General features: G+C 35.0%; 1 protein-coding gene across 1 annotated transcript in view; it reads right to left on the reverse strand.

The window, feature by feature from the left end:
* Positions 1 to 14,390, reverse strand: part of LOC145662589 (esterase E4-like) — a 94,264-nt gene extending 79,874 nt beyond the window's left edge. Inside the window, exons 1-2 of the mRNA XM_081728307.1 lie at positions 14,067 to 14,390; positions 5,133 to 5,282 (exon numbers count right to left, since the gene is read on the reverse strand). Of these exons, the coding sequence (XP_081584433.1) occupies positions 5,133 to 5,282; positions 14,067 to 14,306 (390 nt within the window). The 5' untranslated portion in view covers positions 14,307 to 14,390. The remainder of the gene's footprint in view (positions 1 to 5,132; positions 5,283 to 14,066) is intronic.
* Positions 14,391 to 15,773: the final 1,383 nt, after the last annotated feature.

The raw sequence follows: 15,773 nt of genomic DNA on the forward strand, positions 1-15,773 counted from the left end.
GATACATTGCTAAGAAGCACACACATTGTTAGGGGACATGGTGGCTCAATGGTAGAGCATTTACATCTGATGCGTGGGGTCCCTAGTTCGATCCCTGCCAGGTAAGTTTGTGGTCGACAACATCGTGCTCGTGGGTTTTCCCGGAGTTCTTCCATTTCCACCCACTTTTCATTCCACAGGTTCTTCGATTATCATTCACTTGCTTTAATAATCATATCTCTTAGCCTAACGGTCATAATCGTGAGGCATTAAACTGAAAGATTTCATTTCGTTCCTTTCTCCTGAAATGCCTAAATTTGTTTTATTATACAGGGTGGCCCAAAAATAGGTATACACCCCTAGTATAACATTATAGTTTATGGGTTTATTTGTTTCAGCTGTTCCGAGGTTAAGGTATAAGCAAAATGACATTAAGAACAAATAATAAAGAAACCAAGTCTAACTGATGAATTGCAATAATTAAAAAAATGATATAAAATGCAATGAACTGATCAGTACGGTACTGTATACCTACTTTTAGGCCACCCTGTATAGTATTTATGAAAAACTTCTTGAAAGTTTACGATTCGAATTTTGGTTGGTATTTGAAAACGTTTTACGAACATTCAAGAAACGCGCTTATGAAAAGAGTCGTGTTTTTACTTTTAAATTATTTTCTATAAACATTTCTAATTAGATGTAAGGCTTTTCGAGTAGTAAGACCGAACTCAAGAAAGGCATGTTACCTAAAAATGTACTCTGAACTATCGACATAATCCTCCATTTATTTTGCAACAGTATTTCTATCCAAAAGACTATCGTATATGTAGGCACAATAATTGGCTGTCTCAGGATCAGGTTGGTATTACCTACTACTCTAAACACCTTAAATGAATGATTATTTTTGGATTGTTCAAATTGTACGCAGTGTCTATTTATTGAGTTTGCTCTTACCACCAGGACAACCTGATATCTTCTGTATGCTCGTGGTTTCATACATCTTTATTCTTGAATTTTATAACTTTCATATTAATGGGGACTTCGAAATTGTAACATTGTTAATATTTTTTCGAGATCATCAATTCTAAAATTAACTTTTTATTTAGTATTAATACACCAAAACCATCACAAACTCTAGATCTCAGTGCAACAAAGACGAGCAGCAGTGAGTACCACTCATTTCATAATTGGTGTTAGTAGACCTCCAGACCAAATTAATTTGCCGACCCTCTGGTTTGCACATTGTTGTTAGATTTATTGTTTTACTACTATGATAAAACATTCTGGTTTCTTCACGCAAGACTTTCACACTTTATCCTACGTCTACTCGCTTCCAAAATTTTAAGTTGTTCTTTTCAATTTCATTCATTTGTTTTCGCCGTCAAATGTTTTATTTTTCGTATCTAACACATTGAGATTTCCGTACGTCAGTGGCAGTAATACGTGGAACACTTGAATTAGCAGAGTCAGCCCCTACCCTTGATCATCGACTCCTTCAGTAACCTTTCCCCCTGGTTAATGACCACAGGTCCCATTGTCCCATTGGCCAATAATCTTCCTGCTTTCGATCAGTGACCCTGCTGGTCATAGCCAGACTTGCATTATTAGGTGACTATCAAAATAATAATTTGGTGATCTTTTAACAGACGTATAAACGAACATTTTAGATGGGTTTATAATTATCAAAATAATACGAGGAATTTGACCACTTTTGACAGGAACGTATTAATTCATTTTGTATTCTGTATCAATAACAATTTGATAAATTTAATCAGTGATGAATATGATTACTTTGTTCCTGAAATGAATGTATGAGGTTAATGATTTAGTTATATTTTGGTAAGATATGTTTTGGTTCAGGAATTCATAGGATTATCTTACGAACTTTTATTTGGAATCTATATATAGGGCAAGCAGTGGCAAAGCGTACTATGAGGCTCTGAGGCCGGGCCTACCCTGTTATCTTTATTTTTCGTTTCTTATAAAATAAAGCCAATACTTCAACATTTCGTGTTTTTTGGTAACAAAATCGTACGTTGGAAACACTCGGAATCCCTTCCGTCTGAGCCTCACTAGCTCGCTGGACAGGTTTACGGACTACTGCTCAGGGAGCGAAGTTTTTTGGCTTGAGATTACAAGCATTGTTGGGAAAGTACGAAGGCTAGCCTCTGGGAGTTTAGTTTTAACGCTGAAAGCATCTTTCAATGCTAATATGTTAGAAAATAATTTCCTTAACACAGAGTAAGAAGTTTCTGTGTATAATTATGTCTTTCTGTTAGTGATAACTTGTTTAATTTAGGTATATGTACTCTCATGAGTTATTCAAAGTAGCTGTTTTTTTCATACATGGGGCGCCTGGTCCATAATAGCACATAGAATATAAGTCTGATACAATAATCATACGTATTAATTTACAAACACTACCGTACAAGATAAAATAATTATATCTGTGTGTAATTTAATTGAGTTTTTCATTTCATAGAATCAGTGGAGTATTTAAAATTTTGTTTCGGGGGGCTTTGCTTGTTTCGGGAGGCGCTTTGCTAACTTTATTCCTGAAAATGTGAAAATTCTGTAATATGTATAAAACAATAGAAAGTTGCGATAAAATTTCGGTGAGTGCTTAAGCCCGGAAGCCATCCCATTAAATATGCCAATCCATAGAATACAATTAAGTATCTTGCGTTGATTCAAATAAAGTTCCTTCTAGTGAAGTCATTATCACATGATGCTTTAATTAAATGCAGTATTGTACTTACTTTAAAGTGAGAGATGCAAGTAACAAACGTTTAACCAAGAGATTTGAAGCCTAACTATAAGACTCTACTTTCTTTTTCTTTCCCTCTATTTTCAAATATGCTGGAAATGAAAGCAGCAACTAAGGAGGAAATTCCCCTCTTCCTTCTGCAAATCCAAGACAGAAGAAAGTATGAATTACACTTCAAAATGTTTGTAGTGGAGGTAAATAGGAATATTCCATTAATACATATTGTGTGTTTTCCTCGTGTAAATATTTGTTGAATAATAATAATAATAATAATAATAATAATAATAATAATAATAATAATAATAATAATAATAATAATAATAATAATAATATAGGCTACTTTCTGTCTAGTTTTGTTTATATATTCATTCTTTCTTGTTAAACAACAAGAACAACAAAACTACTATGTATATATGCACATAATTCAAATCTAAACAGTATTAGAAATACAGCCAAGAAATTTCTTTAAAATAAATAGATTTGGTAGTTTTCTTGTTTAACTCAATAAGGAAAATAGAATTCTGATTATAATTTTAAACATTTTATGATACATTAAATGTTATTTATGTTATTAGTTTGTAGGGCCTACCCTACTTGTCTGATTACGCTTCGCCACTGAGGGCAAGAGCTATTTGTCTTATGACGCCTTGGAAGGTGTTCCTGTTGCTTGAAACCAATTTATCAATAGATAAAATCTTATGAAAAACTCTTGAAGGATACACTTAGTTTACCTGGATCATGGATTTCTTAAAATATTTGACGTTTACTTATGATGCCACAGGAACTTTTTCTATGTAATCACAATATTTATTGTTTTTATCTTTGCTGAATTAAGATCAATTAATTTTATTTGTTAGGTATACTGAACGTTGATTGGTGGAAAACTATTTTGCTAAAATCTGATTGAAGTAGAGCAATTAGAATTCCATTTTTGATTGGTTCATAATAAGAATGATTAATTTATTAATTTATTTGTTTATTTATCAAACTCTATTCATTAATTTCAAGTTAATCAAATACATTGAATAGGACAAAAATGACTTCATACAACAATATTTTGTAGGGCTTACGAAGCATTTAACTCTAAACGTTTAGTGCACAGCGTTGTCATATTTTCTAAAATTCTAAACTATTCTGACTCATTAAAACAGTTCTTTTAACAGTTCTTGCCAACCGTGTTATTAATGAAGAGCAGAGAGGTTACTGACCAATGGGTCACTGACAGGGGCAGAGGGAATTACTGAGCATTGAAGGGGTTGCTGACCTTTTTCCCTCTTATGGGGCGTTTACACTTGGTCGATTTGCGTTCGATTCAGTTGAATTGACGTCACTTTCAACTTAATCGACCGTGTAAACGTAACTTCAACTTAATCGCTTGTTGATCGAAGGCGACTAATCGACTGGCAACTGAATTGAAAGACGTTTTATTTTCTGTGGTTGAAATAATTGAACACATCCATCGATCTGATTCGGCCCAGTTGCTTCGATTTAGTGGCAAATGCAGCGAGTCGATTTAGTCGTGCGACTAAATCGACCAAGTGTAAACGCCCCATTACTTGGATAGTTATACAGGGTCAGACACTACTGTAATCATGCGGTAGACAACGGGCCATAGATATTTGTTTTTCTCTTGGGTTCCTTGTTGATCAGGCATTGAAATAACCCCTCAACTAAAAGTAGAAATCTCCGTGGCCTGTTGTCTACTACACGTCTACCAAATTATGGAAATCTGTGTAGATATGTCAAATCTCAAGTTAGATTAAATTACTTCCCTAAAAGTTTCTGACAACTCTGAGAAATTATAAGAAAATGGAATTATTTTAAAATGTTACTTGTTTTGGGGCATACTCCCCTTGTAACACTTTAGAATATTGTATTCTGGGGAGGGGTCGGGTCACAGTGGGTCAGTGTTAAAATATTTCTGGTGAGAAGATTTTTTTTTTTCTTTCTAGATTCCCGAGCCACACGAAGTTATCGAAATACCATCGCTTTCATCGGACTTTTCGGGTATAATATTGTTGTTTCCCATTAATTTCGTGTCACTAATTATATTCTTATAATTAATTTTAATTTATCATCCGTGTACTTAGTCTAAATTTTAGTATATTTTATTTCTCATCCTATCGTAAATAGCAGTATATCAGTTATATTTCATCTATGACTACTAAACTACTGTAATTCTTCTTGAAATTATCATTGTATCAGATATCATAATTTTGTTCACGAATTTTTGTTTCCTGAACTAGGTTATATAATTTTAAGATCCTACCATGAATCCACCTATTATGTTGATTTATAAAAGCCATAAACGTTTCCTTCCGTTATCTTATATATTCTTACAACTAAGATATACAATTTCATTTACCATTATTGCCAGATATCTTACCTTCGGCGTAAATACATTTATAAATAAGCAATCCTCTTCACCAACAATTCTGTCTTTCTCATTTGGCAAGATAAAATTGTAGTGTAAACAGCTGCTCCCATATCGTGTACCGTCCCATATTCCTTGCCACGAATCCAAAGGTTGTGGAGGCTGAGAATAAATGGAATAGGAATATCAAAATGTAAACATTAAAAGAAAGAAAAGAGAACGTTAGGAAAGACATTGCTAATATACATTTCTTTGTCTGATTTTCGTACGTTTAAGATAAGTCTCGTGAAAAAAAAAATATTGAAATTTCAGAACAATTCAGCCAGCTCAAAACATTTAAACACAGTGAAAATAAAAGTGTAATATACAAATTACCGACAATTGGACGTTACTTAAAAATAGTCCTAGTAATATACAACAAACGCCGCCTGGTGTAATCCAGAGATGGAGTGGGTCAGTGGGTCAAGTTTTCTGAGTGGGTCGTCGGTCAACAGCATGTGACCCACTGCGACCCACCACCCACCATGACCCACTACTAACCACCGACTCAGTATGACCCTCTCTGCTCACTGCATTGTAGACAGTATCTTCTGAAGACTGGTAAATTTGTCTTCGTTTTACTTTCAAGACCTTCATTTCCCTTGCTTTTCCATTTGTTTCTGTCTACTTACCTAAGGTGAGTACATCTAACAAAGTAAAAAAAATGAACTTCAGGCACTTTTGGATATTGATATGAGTAATTGTAATAATAGCAATAGGACTTATACTACTACTTGGCTTTCGAGACCTGTAAGTTTTTAGAGGAGCTAACTACTAGAAAAAATACATTTTTGAATCACTGTAATATATAAATTATTATATAAAAATTGAATGTAACTATGTGTCCCTGATCATCACGGTCAAATTGCAAAGTCAAATGAAATTAGTTTTTTTTATATAGTTAGGCCTTAATCCAAACTGGGATGTTATATTGCTTTTATTATAATACATAATATCCCAAGGAGGTAGCGAGAATCCGAATTTTTGCAAAAAAAAAAAAAAAAAGTATCTCGCAAACCGTTAAACTTACGGAGCTGAAATTCAGTGTAGTAACTCTTTATTGAAAATAAACAGAATGTGTCCTAGCATTTTTTAAAAAAATCTCCTTTATGTGGGAGGGGGGGCACTTTCTATATATGGAAAATTGGTAGTGAGTTGGTTTGTAAAAATGATCGAAAACGATCGATGTTTAAGAAAAAAATCAGAAACAAAAAATACAGTGTTTGGCTTCATATATCCATTGCTTTCTACTATAATAATTGAAGAAGCTTATATTTAATATATGGAGCGCTTAGAGCACAGGGCAATCAGCCCATAAAGTTGTGAAAAAAATAGGCATAAAATTTGTACTGTAGGCTTAATTACACGGAAATTTTAAGTTTGGATTGTACGCATAATTATATGGAAAATTTTACACTTTTTTCCCTTTACGTTGGTCTACTTACCTTGATTTGGAACTTTCAAATTTCATCCTTTTTCCACCGAAAAGTAATTCAACAAGGAAATAATTATAATATGATAATTTAATTGAAATTCATCGTAATTTGGCACATGGTAAACAGCAGTGTTGTAATTGAAGGGGAAGAAGGAGGGAAATTCCCATTCACCACTGAACACTTTCCAGGAACCTCGTTCCCTTTCGCTTTCTAGAGGGGGGAGGAAACTTGGTAATGGCATCAAACCTTCATGTGTAATTACAAAATCTAAATTTATAAACAAATAAGAAATCATCAGTTTATCAGGCTTTAATTGATAATTTATTCACAAGATTTCCTATCGAAGGCGTGGTAGATGAAGTTTCTGTTCTCCATGAGTCGACATTGCCAACTGACATGGTCGATATGGAAAAGATGTTGTATGGTGATAGAGAGATGATACTTCTTCCTGAGTATTTCAAAACTGGCCAAGAAAAATCGTTATCAGACTTAAGTCTAACAAGCAGATTGTCGATGAGGAGTTGCAGAAATCGGATAGAAGTATTATCAATTTCCACGACAGAGTACGAACGGGGATTTCCCCTTATGATTTTACAGATGACTGATATTAGAAATAGACTAAATGCTCAAACATTGTCTAACTTGTTGTTCATCAATGTTAATGACCCACCGCTAGACAAGTTCAAAGTAGACGAGCTAGTTATTTCTTGGCTGAAGGATGGACATCATTCCGCTGCGGATGATTTACCAAGAAAAAGTTACCAGCAGGAAATAAACCCGATTTCAGATTTGTTTTGGCTTATTTGTGTTATTCAATTTTGTACGTAATTTTTAGTAAGTCTCTTCTTTGCTTTAGGTAAACTACTTTGAATAAATATTCATAATAATTGCAATTATGCATATTTGTAAGTTAAATTTAACGTGGTGTATTGGTAATTACACAAATTACAATTATGAGCATACTTTATAGAGATGCTCTCACATAGGGTACCCGAGCACCTTTATACACTATGAAAAACTGATTTTTCAAGTCTTTTGTGAGAAAAATACTGTGAACTGAGAAACCATAACCTTTTCCATATTGTACAGGGGTATTTTCCTGCGAATAGAAGTTTCTTTTGGAATGCGTTCAGAAATTAACACTTGAAAGAATACTCTCTTAGTACAAGTGTATTTTAGGCACAAACTAATTTCTTCCCACCTCGAACTGTTTCAATTTCCTCACTGACAAACACTTTACCATTTTATATCGTAAAGGTCAGATCCACCGTTATTGTAACAGAGTGGTGCTTGAGTGATTGACTAGAAATTCAAACTCCGATTAGTGACAATTTCACAGTCTTGTTTTATTACAAGTGTAAACTCTTTAGTCAGTACAGAAGAGGCCGTGGATCGTGTTCAGAGTTGATGACGATGGATTTTGGTGAGTCAGAATAGGTCACAGTGGATGAGAGTGGTTCATGGTGGGTAGTGGGTCAGAGTGGGTCACGGTGGGTGGGGGTCACAGTGGGTCATGGTGGGTCGTGGGTCAGAATGGGTCACGGTGGGTGGTGGGTCAGTGGGTCGTGGGTCAAGTTTTCATTGACCCACGCCAACTCTGGTGTAATCCTGCAAACGTGGTAAGCTTGCTTATTTTTAATGGGAAGCTACTATTCGAGTTGAGTTGATTTTAAGTTTAACGTCCCTTTCAGCAGCGAGGCTATATTCGAATAACATCATTGTAGAAGCTTAATATATCGTAGATAGTAGAACTTGGATTTGACCTACTTCCAACACCAATTCTCTGATTCAGCCTTAATTTAAGCGCGTTCCACTTTTCATCAAACATTTAGTTTATAATTTAACTGATCTCCCTTCCCCCAATTTGAAATGTCAAGGTGTCACGATAGTTCACTGCTAGAGTGCTCATCTCTGGTTTGATACTAGACCAAGTGAGTTTCTGGTGCACAACATCGTGCCCTTGTGTTTTCTCGGTTTTTTGTTTCTCCCTCGTTCTCATTTCACCGATTCTTTCAGCGTTATTCACTTTCATTTATCATGTCTCCTTTAACCTAACGGGAAAAACTGTGAGAAAAATATATAAATTTCAATTTATTTTACTTCGAAATGTCAATAATACTCTTTGCGGGCACCCCTCTTAAAATATCCTCTATAGTACGTGCTAATAAGGAGCAAAGAACGAAATAGGACTAATGTAAAAAATAATACCCTACACTCCTAAATTTGTCGATAGTTTCTCCCTCAATCAAAACACTAAAAACTAACCTTGTGATTGTGATGAATTCCTAAAGCATTAGGCCTAAGCATTTTAATTTAATAAATGAAAATAGCCATTTATCTGAGGCTGGGGGAGGGAAGTACGGGACGGGACGTGGACAAACGTTGTATGGTGTATGGTGTATGGTGTATGGTGAATGAAAGTATGTTTGAAATGGGAGCTAGCCATCGACACGTTAGCATAAGAGACAGTAACTTCATTCACTTAAGTTGTGGATCCAGGTAAATGGCAACGTTCTATTTTCATTTAACATTGGACGCATAAAGATTATACAACCCAAACGCCTCGTCCGATTAAAAAAAAAAAAACTTTCACTTTAGATTGAAAACATCATATTTGGAGACGGTTTCCCATTCCCTCTTATATTTTGTTGTAACTCTGATAGTAACAGAGTTATTCTGTCAGGGGACTTTTGAGACACCCTGTATATAGAGATAAACACTATTGAGTAAAAACTGTGATTTCATTAAGAACAAAGGTAACAAAACTGATTAAAAAAATAATATTGTACTACAATGGTATGCAGAAGTCTTGCTGAAAATAAACATAAATTAGTGAGATTATTATTATTATTATTATTATTATTATTATTATTATTATTATTATTATTATTATTATTATTATTATTAAAGACTACCTGTAAGGCTTATTCTTCGCAAGGGGAAATAGGTTTATGTAAAATACTGTAACCCCTTTCCCCTTTTCGGACATGCATTTGAAAGAAAATGTAATGATATAAACCCATAAAAGGTATATTTTAGGGATGAATTTTGAACCTGTCTAGACCCTTAGGATCGCTCTTCAAAACGACATCAAAGTACTATATTATTATAACTGGTTAAGAAAAGTACTATAACAATGTTGCAAAATTCATTTGAAATGGTTCAGTAATTTTCCTGCGATGTAATCTCAAGAAACATGCAACGTAAATTTCAATGTGGCAAATATGTATATATATGATTCCATTCCCCTTAAAACAGTAAATTTCAAAGATGCTGAGACCGACGTCTATATATTTTTAATGAGGAGTTTTTATATTGAGTTCCATCTACCTAACATGACCCACACTCGTGAGATATTGTACTTTGGGCATAAATTTTCTACTCCCTGTACCCTCTAATGATCAGCCCTTTAATCAAAATAACTTTATAAAAACAGCTCGATATAGGTACTATGTTCTAAAATTCATTTCAGGCTGTTCAACCGGTCCCTCGTGATGCGGTCACAAACAACAGATAAAGTCGATTTCAATGTGAAGAAAGACATTTTAAGAAAATGCTCCTCTTGCTCCCTTAAAAGGAGTATTTCTAAAAACATTGGAACACCGATCCGTAGTTTCATCTTCTTAACTTGACGAGGTCGTGGGATACTCAATTTTTCCCAAAATTATGACCTCTCGTTCCCCTCCTTAGGATATGTATTTTAATTAGGGATGGGCAAAAGCTGTTTTTATAAAAAACAGAAACCGGTTTCTAGAAAAAACGAAATCCGAAAAAAGACATTTCGGTTTTGTCCAAAAACAGTTCGATCTTTCACCGAAACGGGATTCGATTTTCTCCATAAACCGGTTTCAATTTTCTCCAAAACCGGTTCGGTTGTTTTCACCGAAACCGGTTTCGGTTTTCTTCAAAAACCGGTTCGGTTTTTCACCGAAACTGATTCCGGTGAAAACTTTTGGAAAACACATGAAACTACATATTTCTGTGCAAACGGAATCGGTTTCCGGAGAAGAACGAAACACTATTCTGGTCAGAAATAGAACCAATTTTGAAAAAAAACGGAACCGGTTTTGAAAAACCGAACCGGTTTTGGTAAAAACCGTTAGCCGGTTTCGGTGAAATTCGGTTTTAATTTTCAAAAACCGATTTCGTTTTTCGTAAAAACCGAAAACCGAAAACGAAAAACCCGTTTTTGTGCCCATCACTAATTTTAATCTAAGTAACATAATGAAAAACCAGTTGAATAACTATGTATAAAAATTCATTTCAAACGGTTCAACCAATTTCTCGTGGCAAGATTACTTTGATTTTTATTATTGTGAATGCAATGCATCCAAAATCGTAGAAGGGAGTCAGATAAAAAGCGCGTATGACCAATGTCCGGGAAGAAGTAGCGCAAAGTATTCAGGATTTACTAAGGAAGGGGGGTGCAGATAAACAAAGTTAGGGAACACTGTGCTAATTCAACAAGATTAAAGCTTATTAGAATAAATGTTGATGTGTTTATTCCACGCATTTCTTGCATGAACTTTGCCATAAGGAACAACGTTCATTAGTTTAGAAACTGACAATATTGGCATTTTTTTTTAAAGTTTTAGACTTCTGTCCAGGTTAATTTGATTTGTGGATGCTATTGTGATTTAAATTGTGAATAATCTAATAAATGTAGAGTTATCATACTCTGAAATGCCAGAGTGCTGGCACACTTCCATCTGGATAACTCGTTTCATAAACATTATCTTTCAACACAACAATGATAGGTTTGTCTTTTACTTTCAAATTTGTTCTTTAACTTTTCGCTGCCAACTTGAGTTCAGTACAGGGGGCACGGTGGCTCAGTGGCAGAGCGTTCATCTCCGCTGCTTGGAGTCCCTGGTTCGATCCCAGCTCGTGCCGTGTTGACTTTGTGGTGGACAAACACCGTGCTCGTGGGTTTTCTCGGGGTTCTCCCGTTTCCTCCCACTTTCCTCATTCCATCATTTCATTCATTTCTCATAATCACCATCTCCTTTACTCTAACCGGCATAATCGTGGGACGTAAAACAAAGATTTCATTTCATTTTTTTTTTTTTTTTTTTTTTTTAGTTCAGTACCCCAACCCAGCGTACCACCTACACTTTTGCAACATTCAGCCTTTCGCAACCAACTAGCTAAATCTAGCGGAAACCAAGCACACCACAGAAAATAACAGGTCAACACTGTGTGCCACCACAGTAGAGGTCTGCACGGGCCAAATTTTTAGCCCGGGTTCAGCTCCGGCCCGGCCCGTTAATTTATAATGTGAGGCCCTATCCAAATACGAAATATGCTTTATCCTTTAAGCCCGAGCCCGGCCTGAGCTCGTGTGATAATCAAATGAGCCCGAAGTAAGCCCGAATTACAGAAACTTAATAATTACCGCAAAATAGTATTTTTATTTTCAACAACTAGAGGTTTAATTTTGCAGTTTAAAAGCTTACGTGATTCATACAGAATAATGAAATAAAGCTTATCATTTGCACTTGCTAACTATATGAATTCTCTAGAGAAGATGCTCATTTATATAAATTTCGTCTCCCTTAGCCTCGGTGCATAAACATGGGACGTCAAACTAAATATTTCATTTATATAAATTCTCATGAAATGTCCAACTTGAGATGAATACTCCAAATATTTAAAACAAAGTGTCAATGTGTGCAAATTCTTATGCAAATGGAAATGTACTGAACTCACTCTGATAGTCCTCAAAGCAGTCATTGTCGATTGTTGTGAAGAAAAACAATGGAATCCACACTCTAGCTGCTCAAACTTTCACTCACAGATAAAGTAAATATGCTTATTTCTGTTACTTTTAGTTTTTCTCTCCACTACTGCATAGTTAGCTTTACTCTGAATTATAAAATGATAATCAGATTTTTAGTGTGGGCGTCTCAAGTTAAAGTTCTCCAGGAAGAATGGCCCCATAAATATAGTTGTACAGTATATTTACAAATTTAGGCCCGATAAAGCCGGAAAAATATGGTTGTATATTTAAAAATTTACGGCTCGGGCCCGGCCAGAGCCCGAAGTGATCTATGCTTTCTAGGCCCGGGCCCGAGCCCGAGCCCGTACCGACCTCTATAGAGTATAGAAGCTATATACCTGTGTCCCACTTTACAGAGAATGTCTAGAATGAGAACTACCTCTTGACACCAAATGGTTTCATTCCTTCTTTAAATACAGTTAGTCAAACATATATTTACATGCGAAATGTTCGAAATTCAGTCGACAGTATACTTGAGCTTAGGAAATGCGGAAAAATTAAATAGTTTCGAAAAATGTATGCACCCGGAAATGTTTACTCTCGAAATGTGGGCATGTCCGTATAAATACTGACATATGGTACTCCTAAGTAAGTGAATATATGTCTAGTTTAGAAAGCAAATATTAATTACAATCAAAACATTTTAAGATATGCACAAGAAAATCGGGGAATTTCTTCGCACGGGGAAAATAATTTTATGAGAAGTATTTTGAAATGTTCCCCCATTAGGAAAGCCATGGGAGATAAGTTTTGACTTCAACGGCATCGAGAATGTCACTATTCATCTCAGTTGCACCAAAAACTACTGAGTTGGAACTAATATCAATTGGAGGTCCATTTTTTTTACATCTCACCCCCTTTTTGCACCCAGTCCTCTGTCCCCATACCTATGGAAACTTATGCGGTATTAGAAGTATTACTATTCATCTGAACAACTACGAAAATATGGCTTGGACACTAATATCGTTCGCTTTCGATTATTTTTGACGTATCACCTCCCCTTATCTCTTGCCGAAAATGTAATAAAAAGTTGTAAGTTAGGCTAGGCTCCACTCATGTGCCAAAATTCACCAAAATTAGTGCAGTGATCTAGAAAGTGTGCTGTCAGATATCATTATATTAATTTTTATTTATATAGAGTTATTGAATTTCCCTTATGCTCTAATGCAACAAAAACAATATGAAAGATGGGACACTATTTGCATGGGCTCCGTGACTTGATTCGAGTGCAGGTGCCGCGGTGGCTCAGCGGTAGAGCGTTCATCTGTAGTGCGTGAGGTCCTTGGTTCGTGAGATCACAGTTCGCGGCAAGAAAGTTTTATAGTGGACAAACTCCATGTGCGTGGGTTTTCTCCGGGTTCTCTCGCTTCTTCTCACTTTCTTCATTGCACCATTTCATTCATTTCTCATCAATATTGTCTCCTTTAGCCTAGCCAGCATAACCGTGAAAAGTAAAACTTAAAGATATCCTTTGAATTGAGTGCAGTATACGAGTGCATAGCACATCATGCAAAATTACCTTACAGAGGATAGTCTGTTGCTGTTCCCCACCATACGATCTAGCCTCTAATAGTAAGAGCTGGATTATAGGAGAATAGGATTATAGGAATAATAGGTAATAATAATAATAATAATAATAATAATAATAATAATAATAATAATAATAATAATAATAATAATAATAATACTTACCTTGAATCTGAGTTCCCCAATTGGAGGTTTTGCATATGGTATTCCCCTGAAGCCATAGAAAGGTCGTCCTTCACTTGACTTCATCAATTTGCCCCTCACATATCCATCCCTTATTTTGACAATGGGATAATTATCTTCTGTATGATCGGGAGAAGATTCAGAGAAACCGCTGCATAAGTGATTGGAATTCGTAAAGACAAAAACACTAATTATTAGGCAATAAACCAGGAACTCACTCATATTTCTTTACAATTTCTAGACCCGTAAAGATCTGAATAATTTGGTAGTGACTTTTTTGTATTTCTTGAACTTTACGGATCACTTGGTGAACTTTGTATTACAGAGCAGTATATACTGTAGATAGTCACTCACAATGAAAAAGTAAACTTTTAATATCAAAGCAAATAGTAATAAATATTACACACTTCTGATGTTATCTGAGGGGAAAGATGAATACATAAATTTATCACAGTTTATATGGTCCCTTATCTGGCCGGTTGTTTTGAAAGAAGTAGAATCTGGAAGTCCTGTACTAACACTTTCTTCCATTTGTATTCCATTACTTGTGTGAACACTGCAGAAAAAGTAACGCGTTTCTTGTGGTTCGTTTAGCAAGAAGCAGAGGTTGTGAACCTCTTCGTGATTTGTTTAGCAAAAAGCAGAGATTGCGAATCTCTTTTTCTTCAAAGTTTTAATTGGGAAGCTGCCGAGTTAATTTTATTCAATACCACGTATTTTCGTTCTGTTCGTGAGAGAGAGAAAAAGAAACCCAGAAACCTGTTGAACAACTTACTAAGTATTCAAATGGTGTACAGTAATTACTATTCGAGATGGTAGCTAAAACATTTTATCCTTTTCTTTCATCTTAAATCCACTAGTTTCTCATCAATAGGGTACAAAACAGGGAGGGGCTTTAAAGTTCTAATCCCTTTAAGCAAGGTATAAAATAATAAACATTTACCATATACGTATGACATATGTATACAAACACTTCGAACAGGGCCGGCTCTACCATATGTGCAACACGTGCATTTGCACGGAGCGATAAGTTTTGAGGGGCGGCAAAATCTGTCATAACTATATTATTTAAAATAAATATTTCTTGTTGGAAACAAACTTCATGATGACAGTAGTTAAATTTACTAAACTGACCGTCTATTGAAATGCTATATTCATAAATCATGTTTAGGTCGCATTAGTTTAAGGTCACATGGACAGTGCTAAAGCAAATGGTCAAACAAATTCCAGCTTGAATTCCTTGATTGTTGTCAAATACAAGAACTCAATTCTTGAACACCTGTTCCATTTAGTTAGTTATCAAGTTTTAATACGAAAACTATTCTTGTCTTTGTCACAAACAAGTTCCTTATCCTTGAAGATGGGAACAAGTTTTCTTTAAAAAAAAAAAATGTGGAAGAAAAATTAAGAAATAAAGATAAAAAAAGCTAGTTGCACTGGAATTGGAAACCGATATATTGAAATTGAAGCTCGAGAATTATCATCTTTCCTGTACAGGTGTGTTTGATTTATCTCTCACTAACATAATAAATTATTATTTAAAGGGAAAGAAAAACAGAGAGTCAATAAATTGTAAGCAATCAAGCATGTGCTGCTCGACCATCTCCAAAAAAATCTAATTTTTTCATGAATGTTTATGCTATATGAGAGTACTTCAAACCCACGATCATTGGATTTTTAAAATACCTC

Source organism: Thermobia domestica, chromosome 10, assembly GCF_964235325.1.
Source record: "Thermobia domestica chromosome 10, izTheDome1.hap1.1, whole genome shotgun sequence".
In the NCBI taxonomy this organism is placed as follows: Eukaryota; Metazoa; Arthropoda; class Insecta; order Zygentoma; family Lepismatidae; genus Thermobia; species Thermobia domestica.